This window comes from Cavia porcellus, unplaced genomic scaffold, assembly GCF_034190915.1.
Source record: "Cavia porcellus strain 051 isolate PalLab524CR breed Dunkin Hartley unplaced genomic scaffold, mCavPor4.1 scaffold_17, whole genome shotgun sequence".
Lineage (NCBI taxonomy): Eukaryota > Metazoa > Chordata > Mammalia > Rodentia > Caviidae > Cavia > Cavia porcellus.
The window spans coordinates 62,021,484-62,033,196 of record NW_026947500.1 but is presented as its reverse complement, the minus strand read 5'-3'; the positions used below and the strand labels follow the sequence as shown (position 1 = coordinate 62,033,196).

At 36.4% G+C, this 11,713-nt stretch overlaps 1 protein-coding gene across 1 annotated transcript; it reads right to left on the bottom strand.

Annotated features, from left to right (window-relative positions):
• Window positions 1–4,011: 4,011 nt before the first annotated feature.
• On the bottom strand, window positions 4,012–4,947 carry LOC100721600 (olfactory receptor 7G2-like). Its single transcript, XM_005003107.4, has one exon. It carries the CDS (start codon window positions 4,945–4,947, stop codon window positions 4,012–4,014), a length of 936 nt encoding a protein of 311 aa, XP_005003164.4.
• Window positions 4,948–11,713: the final 6,766 nt, after the last annotated feature.

Here is an 11,713-nt window from a genome sequence, read left to right as displayed (position 1 = left end):
ACTCTTTCAGGTTGATTATATTTCCTATTCAGAGCATCTCGATGGATTCTGCCTCCTAATCTACTCTGCCTGTGTTTCTTTATGTTAGTGTATCAAGGCTATCTGTATTAAAGTTTATAGCCTACCTTCTCTGCCTCATCTCTGCTATTCTATTTTTCTACTATTATTTGTCCACTTTTCTCCTTCATTCCACTGTCTTCCCCATTCATTGAGGCCTCTCTGCTACTGTTGCTGGAATCCTGGTACATTTTTTTCTCTATATATATAGAATGTCCTTCAGTATTTTTTGTAGGGTTGGATTGGTGGCCATAAACTCCCACAGTTCCTCCTTGTCTTGGAAATATCTTATTCACCATTAATTTTGAGGGAGAGCTTTTCAATGTACACCAATCTTGGTTGAAGGTTATTTTCTTTGAGGGCTTGGACAATTTCCCCCCAGGCTCTTCTCAGTTTGAGAGTTTTGTGTTAAGTCTGTCATTATTTTGATGATTTTTCCTTTGTAGGGAATCTGATTCTTTTCCCTGGCTGCTTTTAGTATTCTCTTCTTTTGTTGGATTTCTGGAATCTTGATTATTTTATGTCTGGCTGTAGATCTGTTTTGGTTGTAGGTGGCTGGAGTTCTGTATTTCTCATTTATCTGGATAACATTTCTTTTTCCTATGCCTGGGAAGTTTTCCTTAATTATTTTTGTGAATAGTCTTTGTAATTCATTTGTGGTTACTCCTGCTTTTTCACTCACATTTTTTATTCTTAAGTTATAGATCCTCTTCTCATCTTCGAGCCTTTGAATTGTTTCTTCCTGGTTCCTTGTTATTTTTAAGAGATCATATCTTTCATGATAACACATTATAAATCTCTCTTCAAGTTTTGAAAGGCTAACTTTAGTTTATCTCAAGGCATTTTGCTAGTTTTCAATGGAATTTTTAATTTCCTGGTAATCTCTTTGGATCTGTTTCATGTATTCTAGATTTTGTCTATATTCTTCACCAAAGGTTTCTCTTCCTTTTCTGGGTTCCTCCATTCTTCCTTCTGTGTTTTCTTGGGAGTGACTTAGCATTTCCTTAATTAATCTTTTTATATCTTGCCTCACTTGGATTAGAATTTGATTTTTAAGTTCGTCTATGAGGTCACAAAGGTATTTCTTTTTTTTTGTTTTTTGGGTTTTTTTAATTTTATTTAAAAGGAAAAAGAGAAAAACACAAAACAAAACAAAGCAGTGTAAGGGTACAGGTAATACAGAACTACAAAAAAAAAGTAAGAAATCACCAGTTAATAGATTACATATTATCATCTTAGAGATAGTTGCTCAAATCACAGTATCAAAGCATACAAAGTGGACATTCAAACAGTGAGACTGAAAACAGTTGTGTTCAATGATCCAACCAAAAACATTAATATGGTCAGCTATTTAACACCCCTAAACACACTTGCTGTTGTATCGTTTAGAGCTCTTTTTTTCCCTCTCTTTTTTTACAACAAAATTTACACATTTTGGGTTTTATTACTCCTTAGTTCTTATTACTTTTTTGGGGGAGAGAATAAAGTCAAATATGGCAAAACAAAGCTGTCAGTCAAAACCAAGGATACACATAGAACATGATGTAAAACAGAGTACAAGGTTATCAACAATGGTTATCAACGTTGTCTCTTGTTTCCTTAAAAAGAATTGTCTATCTCATTAGATATTATAAAGTTGAACAAAACGGTAGAGAACAAGACCATAATGTCCACTGATGTTGTGGCTAATATTGCATGATTGTTGCACTGGTTCTCTCCTGTAGTTACCTCTCCTGGGCTCATTTTCCCAGGGTCAGTTGCTGGAGGTTTTTTCTTATTTCTGTCTCTCGTCATGTTTCTGGTTTCTTTTAGACAGGTGTGTAGTGGAGGTCTCTAGCCTTCTCTGTATTGCTTACAGTGTTTCCGAAATGTGTTGACTGGAGTTTTGCTATCTCCTCCAGTTTGCTCTTATCTGAGGTGCACGCAGGGACAATGTGAACTGGCCCCACACCTCTGAGCCAGTCAACAGCAAGTGCCTTTAGAAACTTAGGCTGTGCCATTGTGGATGTCACAGTGTCATGAAAGTTTCATCCCTGGCTATTGGGTCCCAACTAAGGGTGTGCCTCAGCCCAAGCAAGTCCCACCAGTCCTCTCTGGCCAGGGGCAGCTGACTGATGCCACTGCAGTGTTGGGATCTGCCCCACTCCAAGATGTCTTTCAGCCAGCAACACCCATGGTGGGACCAAGTTTCCAGCACTCATCACAAACTATTACAATTCTCCACCTTGGCTCCACTTCATGCTACACCGTGTCCTCCTGCTAAGGGCCTGGGACTCACCAATTCCTATTATTGGTTGCCATGGCTTCAGTGTGACCTTGAATAGCCCGACGCCTTGGCGCTCCCAGCACAGCATGGACTGGTCTCAGTGAGCACTCTGGGGTCTAGCTCTCTACTCACATTTTTCCTTCCTCTTCCTATTTTTCTTTTTCCTTCAGTTTCCTCCTGGATTCGTGAGAGTCCCTCTCCACTCGTCTGGCCCTCACCAAGTTGTCAAATTCCAGCATCTGAGCTGTTGAGGCTCTTCACCCAGCTACGTATCAAGTCGGCATCTTCTGTCCACCTGATAGGAAGTTTTCACTGTCCTCCAGTCCCCCACCCCCAGGCCTGCAGAGCCAAGGGAGTAACACAAGCACTGAGCTGTTCCCTTCCCCTCAGTCCAAAATGTTAAGCTATATTAAAGATGATGTTGGTAGTTTGATAGGGGATTTTTTTTCTTATCTTTATTGTTTTCTTTATTTGCTTTTGATTTCAATCTGTATTTTAATTAAAAATAAATATATGCATGCAAATTAAAAACATAATGAGATCTCACTATTGGATGACTAAAATACAATGACATCAACTATGGTTAGGATGCCAAGAAACTGTATCACTCATGCTGTTCATGGAAATATAGAATTATACAGCTACTCTCAGCCACAGTTAGGAATCTCATTGTATTTTACTTTTAACAGATATAATTTAGATATATGTAATGATCATATTCATTATAGGGAATTTGTTCTTCTATATGATATATCTTCATTCCTCTTTTGTTCCCCAATGTCTTCTCTTCTCTTTAAGACCTCTTTTCCTTTTTATTTACAAAGCAATATTTCCATTTTTATCTTTCTTTTATAACTTTTCTTTTCCCTTCCTTCCTTTCTCCCTCCCCCTCTTTAGTCTACTTTCTTTTGAGCCATTTGTTCCTATTTCACAACACGATTGTGTCCCTATTTACACTTTTATATTTTCACACCAGAGAAACAATGTGATGTTTACACATGTGTGACTGATTTATTTCACTTAAGAATATAATCTAAAGTTGCATCTATTTACCTAGAAATGTCCAGAATTTATCCTTCTTGGAGTTTCCTTTTTCTGAGACATAAATTCACTTTCACTGTTGAAGTTCAAAATCTCAAATATCACAAGATTATCTCAAACCTCTGAGGTATTATACTTGTGATAATTTTATACATAATGAAACTTAGCAGGGTAGATGGTGACATGACCATCATAGGATACTCTTTCTCTGAGATATCTCAATAATTTCTTAATGGAGTATGAAATTACTACATTTGCCTCACAATAGGTGTACATAGTGGTGCAACCTATGTAGTCCTAACCGTAGGATACAGAAAAGTTAGTGCCCACATGTTAACACAGTCTTGCTTTAAAACTTTCTCTACTCTTTCCACCTACTCCAATAATCCCTCTAAGACTCATCCACACAGAGCTTCTAAGATTGAATGCCTAACTTAGGTGCCACATGGATGATGTCCAGGCAACAAGATGGAGTTTAGAGATTGAGATCATTTGTCAAATGTCACACACATGGAAAAACAACAAAATCAGACTTGAAGGCCTAGTTGAAGTGTATACAAATATCATAGACTCATACACTTTGGTTCTTCAATGTTATGGCAGTTTGAACTTACTCTATAAGCCAAAGCTCCAAGCCAATGACACAGTCACTCAAAAGATATTCCAACAATGAAATATATCAAGGCTTCTTTCATTTCTTTGTTCTTCAAACTGTAGATAATGGGGTTCATCATTGGAGGGATCACAATGTACATAATTGAAGCCAGCACATTCTTAATGGAAGAATCAGTAACTGCAGAACTCATGTAGACTCCAAAACCCGCCCCATAAAACAAGAACACCACTGAGAGGTGAGACCCACAGGTGGAAAAAGCTTTATATCTTCCTTCCACTGATGTGATCCTCAAGACAGAGGAGACAATTTGGATATAAGATAAAATAATCCCAAAGAGAGGTACACCAAAGAATGTGATACCCACTAAATATACCAGCAGGTTATTGATGAAGATATCAGAGCAGGCAAGCTTGATGACCACAGCCAGTTCACAGAAGAAGTGAGAGATTTTCAGGTCTGTGCAAAAGACCAGCTGCAATGCCATCAGACTGTGGATCAGGGCATGCATGGTGCTAATGAGTAGGGAAAGTAGAACCAGCAGGACACAGAGTTGGGGATTCATAATGACCATATACCTCAGAGGAAGGCAAATGGCTACATAGCGGTCATAGGCCATCACTGCAAGGAGACAATTTTCCAACCCACTAAAAAGCAAAGCAAAGGAGGCCTGAGAGAGGCAGCCTATGTAAGTGATGGTCTGATCCTGTGCTTGAATATTCACCAGCATCTTTGGGATCGTGATTGTGCTTGTACAAATGTCAATAAGGGACAGGTTGGAGAGGAAGAAGTACATGGGAGTGTGCAGATGGGAATCACAGCTAACAGCTAGGATGATGAGCAGGTTTCCCAGTATTGTGATCAAGTACATGGACAGGAACAGGATGAAGATTAAGGGCTGCAGTTCGGGGTCATCTGTCAGCCCCAAAAGATGGAATCCTAAAATAACCGTTTGGTTGGTGGGTTTCATGTTACTGGTTAATCTCATGGAAAAACTCATGTGAAAATAAAATGTCCTGACAAGAAGCAGCAGTATGACATTGTGATTTGTTAGAAAGGAAAATTCTTCATGTTGTGTAGTCCTACTGATGACAGGATATGGGAATGAAGACCAATGAGCCCAGTGTATTTCATATATCTAAAGACTGAGGGCAAAGTTTTTCACAAAGAAAAAAGAAAAAGAAAACTGACCTTCTTGTGTTTACTATGGACCCAAAGGTTATTCCGATAGTTTTGTCACTGATTCCCTCCATTCCTCTTCTCTTTCCTCTTCCCCTAACTTGCACACTCTTTGTTGGACAGCACACTTTTTCACACATTGTGGCAAATGCCAAGACTGTAAGAAATAAGACATGCAATTTCCGTAAGAGTCCATGCCTTTAATAAAAATAAGGATGAGAGTTAATTTATCAGATGTGTCTTCTTTTTTTAACTTTTTTTTATTGGTACCATGGATTGAACTCACGACCACCTGCTTGCAAGGCAAGTGCTTATGCCACTGAGCTAAATCCCCAGCCCCATCAGGGGCTTCTAATGTCATGGTCTTTGAGGCATGTTGACATGCCTCAGATCATCTGAAGGGCTTGTCAAATTACAGTCAGGGTAGTTGGTGTTATCAGCCCAATGGGCAAGAAGACCAAGAGGACATGTAATGGATATAAAGTACACTGTTCATGTTGGCAAGGACTGCAACAGAACTCAGATTGTCTGGCTGCTGACTTGATTCTCATGACCACTTTCTGATAATGTTTGTGGAGAGCATAAAATCAACATTGCTAAATGACCATATAGGTCTTCACATTTTTCAATGTATTTATAATCATGGACAAATTTTTTTTGATGTTGTTTCCCTGGCTTTCTAGGTAAGATCACTTTCACAACTTCTACAATTAAGCATGGGTGGGGGAAAGATCCATCCAGGTGGACTTGAATAATAATCAGAAAATATTTCTTTTAACTTCAAACCCATAAGATTCTCCAAGGACATTCAGGAAATCTGCGTTAGCAATAAATTTTAGAAGTCAGTAACCATGTTAATAACACTTGTTGTCTCATCCTAAGAGAACTTCTTTCCCTAGTGAGAAAGGAAGCACATCATTACATAAAATAAACAAAACCAGCCACATGAGGGAAAGAAGCACATGCAAAACCTCCTATGCAAATAAGCTGAAATGAAAACCAAATTGTTATTCTTCCAATGACAGAGATGTACAAGATGACACAGATTTAGATAATCAGGCTTCCTAACTGGAGGATCCCTGGAGAGCATCATTTTTTGTCTCCTGAGAAAGACAGAAGCACTATGGTATTGGTGGTCATTTGGTGTCATATTATATTCTCATACTCTGACTGTAATCCAGGATCTGGCATTTGCTTTCTCAATATGAAAAATCTTCAACTAGATAAGAATCCAGGCTGTCACCACTTGCTTAATGAAACTGCCCAATGAATGTGTTCTTTAGCTGTCATTTGATAATCATTTCTCAGTTTGTAATTCCCATCACATTGTGTATCCCAAATATACAGTTTTTGCTTGTGTAATTATGCCTGAGAAAACTTTACTTGATGAGAAATGAAAACAACAAGCCATCAGTTTAGTGCTGGACAATCAGAACCCTCACATTGATCTTTCCTACTATACATGTGACAACAGCAACTGGTGCTGTTCACCCATTAGAAGAAGTAGAATCCTGGAACAGGTGAACAAAGAGAGACAAAACATCTCCAGAGTAATAAATGCACACTTTTGGGAGGGGTTTTTGTGCTGAACATACCACTAGGAATATTGGGTTGTGGAAAAGTATGGAAAGAGACATCAATGACACCAATATTCATTTGGCATGGCCATAAAACATGTAACAATGAAAATGAATTAAATGGTAATTGTATTAGACAGAGGAGTCACAAAACCCTACTAATCTAAGAAAAATGGCTATGTAAATAGTGGTCCTGGAGAAAACTGAAAATATTTTAATCTACCCAGATATGTTTTCTTACAGATTATTCAGACATGATGGAAAGTAAAACCATTCAGGTCAGCATTCATTAGTCACCAATTAGAAGCTAATGCACTTTATAATGATGTATTTAGTAAGCTTTATATAAATAGAATCTTACAGCATAATGTCACTTATGAGTGATGCTCTTTGGAAATTTTACAAATTTGCTTTGGTGTATTTAGTCCTTCTTAATTTTTACTATTAGAACATCTTACTGTCTTGTCACAATACAATTTATTGTCCCTAAATGATAACTATGCCTTTTAACACATAGGTAGATGATGGCAGATAGACAGAGGATAGATAATGATGATGATGATAGATAGATGATTGATAGAGAGATAGATAGATGACAATAATATACATAATAGATAGTAGATGGAAAGCAGAGAGAGACAGAGAGAGAGACAGAGAGAGAAAAGAGAGAGAGAGAGAGAAAAGAGAGAGAGAGAGAGAGATCCAATAGAAAGCTAGGCACATAAATATTACTATATGTGTAATATAGAGCTATGCATGTGAAACTCCATTACATTCATGTTGTCATATTTTGAAGAGGGAAAATAGAAGAATGCAGGAGAATATAATTTATAAATGGTGCATCCTTATTACTTTATCTTAAAAGACCCAAAGCAACAGGATAAAGACTAAGCTTCTAAGTCTGGAATGAAATGATAATATTGTTATTATTATTAACTATTACTAACTGCAGTATCTCTGTTGTTCCTGAGTGCACTATTTGGGAGTTTTAGAAAGCAAAAAAGGCAGGACCTCTGTGTCTCCACCTCTTTGCCTAGAGTCCTCACATCACCTATCACCACTGAAAAAAAGCTTTAGATACAATAGTAGATCAAAACAACTGACATAAATCAAGGAGCTGACTTCTATACCCCCTAAAATTCATATGTTGAAATCTTTACCCATAATTTCCTAAACATATTATGATACTTAAAGAATTTATTCAAAAATTACTTAAGTTAGAATATTTTCAGTGGGGTGAAGCTTAATCTGATAGGACTAGTATCTTTATAAGAAGATATCGTGACAAACTTACACATACACACACACACACACACACACACACACACACACACACACACACTTTGAAGACACAGGGAGAATATGGCCAGTTATGAGTGAGCAAACAAGAGAAACCAACCCTGCTAGCATATTGATCTTCAAACTTCTAGACTCTGAAACTGTGGGAGGAAAAATTCTGTTGTTAAATCACATGATCTTTAGGCTTTTGTTTCACCCACCCTAACAACTAACTGTAGAGCAAAACAAATTTCCAGCACTGTCATCAAATATTCCAGGAAACTCAGGGTATTTTATGAGTCATCATGTCTGAGAAGGGGCACCATAAATTCCGCTCAGAATAAAATGTTTTCCATCCTTGTGGAAAATAAGAGGAGAGTAGAAAAAGAACTGTGTGAATATCGATGAGAAGTTAGGTTTCTCCGGAATGAAATTTAGGCAGAATACCTGTCCTTATGGCCAAATCATCACCGAGGTGAGTAACTTCACTGAAAATAATATTCAGCACCTCCAGGATGTTGAGGGCAGAAGATCAGTTCTCAGCAGTGGTAGACAATTCTCCTGAAGCAGGAGGTTCTTGGTCAGAAAGAATCATCTTAAAAGGAGGCTCAGATGTTGCTCCCTGTGGAGCTGCACTCTGGAGTGACTTGGTCACAGGCGTGCTCCTACAGTCTCTTCATCCCTGAGGAACTCAATATCCAAAGCTTCTCATTAAAGTAGCTATTTATCTAACCTTGCTGTCTCAGGAGTGCATGTCTCTAAAGACTGAGTTTACAGTAAAGAAGAAATCAGGATGGCTTATCTCCTACCTCTGATGTCGTGTTTGCCTTCTAAAGTTCTCCCCATGGTTCATGCTCATCTTTGATTCTCAAATTTTGCACACATAACATGAGTCACTCTACTGATACATTTCAATCTTCCATTTCTGCTATCAACATCATCATTTCCACATATTTCACAATATTAGAGGGCTTGATTCAGTATTACATGTGAAAATATATGAGTGTGGATAATATACTTTCGGTGGATGAAACTTAAAATTTTATTTAAATTTTACATAATTTTAGAGGTCATGAAATATGACTTTTCATTTTTAACCATTTAAAATTTAACTATGCCACAGAGCTCAAAGGGCCATAAAAAACAAGGTAATAGGCCATATGTATCCCAAGACACACAATTTTCTTGACCACAGTAACAAAATGTTACATAAAAACCAATATCAAACCAATATACTTTCTGTGAATGAAACTCAAAATTTTATTTAAATTTTTTATAATTTTAGTGGTCATGAAATGTGACTTTTTTGTAATTTTTTTATTTTAAAGAAATTAAAGCAAAAGAGGACAGAGCAAAGCAGATCAGAGCAGAACAATATAAACAACACAGTATTTAACCACATGACAACCCATAATTAACAGTAGCAACCATAATGTCTCCTTTTTAAAAATTTTTTTAATTTTATTTAAATAAAGGCTAAATAAAACAGAAAATAGATAGAAGTAATACATATGTTCAGAGAGAAACAATGGAGAGTAAGAAATAACTAGTTGATGCTTACATGTTGTCATTTTACAAATCGTTGTTCAAAATACAAAAATGGAACATGTAAAGTGGGAATTCAAACAGTGAGACCACAAACAGTTATGTTCAACTGTCCAACAAAAACTTAGTAACATGGTTGTCAATCCTACACACTTAAACATACATGCAGTTATCCATAGCTTCATTTATGTTTAGATTAAACAAACTAAAGCATGTTAAAATGATTCTGAACAAAGAATAATAGTATTGCTGAATTTCAGCACTGGGTACTGTAGTGTCTTTTTTTAATTTAATTTAAAGAAAGATTAAACAAAACAGAAAATGGGTAGAAATAATAGATCATTTCAAAGAAAAAAATAAACAGTAGCAATCACTAGTTGATGATTACAGATTGTCTTCATACAAATAGTTATTCAAGATACTAAAATGGAGCTTATAAAGTTGGGATTCAAACATTGAGATTGCAATCAGGTCTGTTCAAATATCCAACAAAAACTTAGAACTATGGTTATCAATCCTATACATTTAACCTTACATGCAGATAGCCATCTCTTAAATTATGTTGAGATTGAATAAACCCAAGCAGGCTAATATCACTCTGAACAAAGAATAACACTATTGCTGTGTTTCACATTATGACACACTAGGATCAGCACTGAGTACTTTAGTGTCTCTTTTTCTTCAAAGTATTTGTTCATTTCATCATGTATCATAAGATCAGTTCTCAGTTTATAGATTTTACACATGCATAAGTCTTAACATGTACTTCTATCCTTTCTATATTACAGGGAGAAACAAAACAAAGCAAGGCAAAACAAAACATATTCCTATAAACACATGAAACAAAATAAACATATAAGACCATTGTATGAATCGTTCTACCATAGTTTCTGTGTTATCTCTTGTTATCTCCAATAGAATTGGCTATATCATCAGACATAGTATAATTGAATATGTCAGTACATATCAGTATTAATAAAAACACAACTCTGTATATAGAATAGAACTTCAACAACTGGCAGTTATCAAACCAGAATGTGTATCATTGAGTCTTGACATCTTCAGTGTAGTTGCCTATACTCTCAGACTTGATACTAACAGTCATATCAGTTTTCAATAAAATCTTCTCTGCCTCATTTCTGTTATGCTCTTTTTTTTGCCATCAGTTGTCTGCGTATCTTCATTCTGTTTTCTGCTCCATTCATTGAGGCCTCTTCCACTGTTCCTGGAATCCTAGAACTTTTCTCTCTCTCTCAAGAATGCCCTGCAGTATTGTCTATAGACTTGTATTGGTGGTTGCAAATTTCCCAAGTTGTTCTTTGTATTGGAAGTATCTTGTTTCTCCATTAATTTCTAGAGAAAGTTTAGCAGGGCATCAATCTGGGATGGAGGTTATTTTCTTTCAGGGTTTGGAATATTTTGCTCCAGTCTCTTCTTGACTTGATGGTTTGTGTAGAGAAGTCTGTCATTATTTTGATGGGCCTTCCTCTTTAGGTTATCTGTTTCTGATAACAGCTTTTAATATTCTGTTCTTATAATGAATTTATAAAAGCTGTTCTAACAGCTTTTAATGTTCTGTTCTTATAATGAATTTCCAGGACCTTGATTATTATATGCCTGGGTGTATCTCTGTTTTGGTGGTAGGTGGCTGGAGTTCTGTATGCTTCATATATCAGAATATCACTTCCTTTTCCAATGTTTGGGAAATTTTCCTTAATTATTTCTGTGAATAACCTTTGTAGTTCCTTTGTTTGTACCCTTGCTTCTTCATTCACATTCTTTATTCTCAAGTTATAGATCCTTTTGTCATCTTCGAGCCTTTGTATTGTTATTGCTTGTTTCCTTGTTATTTTTAAAAAGCTTTTCCTTTCCTACTCCTACATTCCAAAGGTATCCTCCAGTTTGGATAATCTATCCTTAGTTTCTTTCAAGCTGATTTGCTGATCTCTTTGAATTTGCTTCCATGTATTCTATATTTTTTATATTCTTCACTAAATGGTTCTCTCCTGTGTCTGAGTTCCTCCTTTCTTCCATCTGTGTCTGCTTGAGGGATGCTTAGTATCTCTTTTATTAATATTCTTATATCCTGCTTTATTTGGCTAAATATCTCACTTTTGAACTCATCTATGAGGTCCCAAATATATCTCTTTATGTTCA

Excerpts from the sequence above, each read along its gene's own strand:
- LOC100721600 (XM_005003107.4), bottom strand. The coding sequence starts at position 4,947 with ATGAAACCCACCAACCAAACGGTTATTTTAGGATTCCATCTTTTGGGG.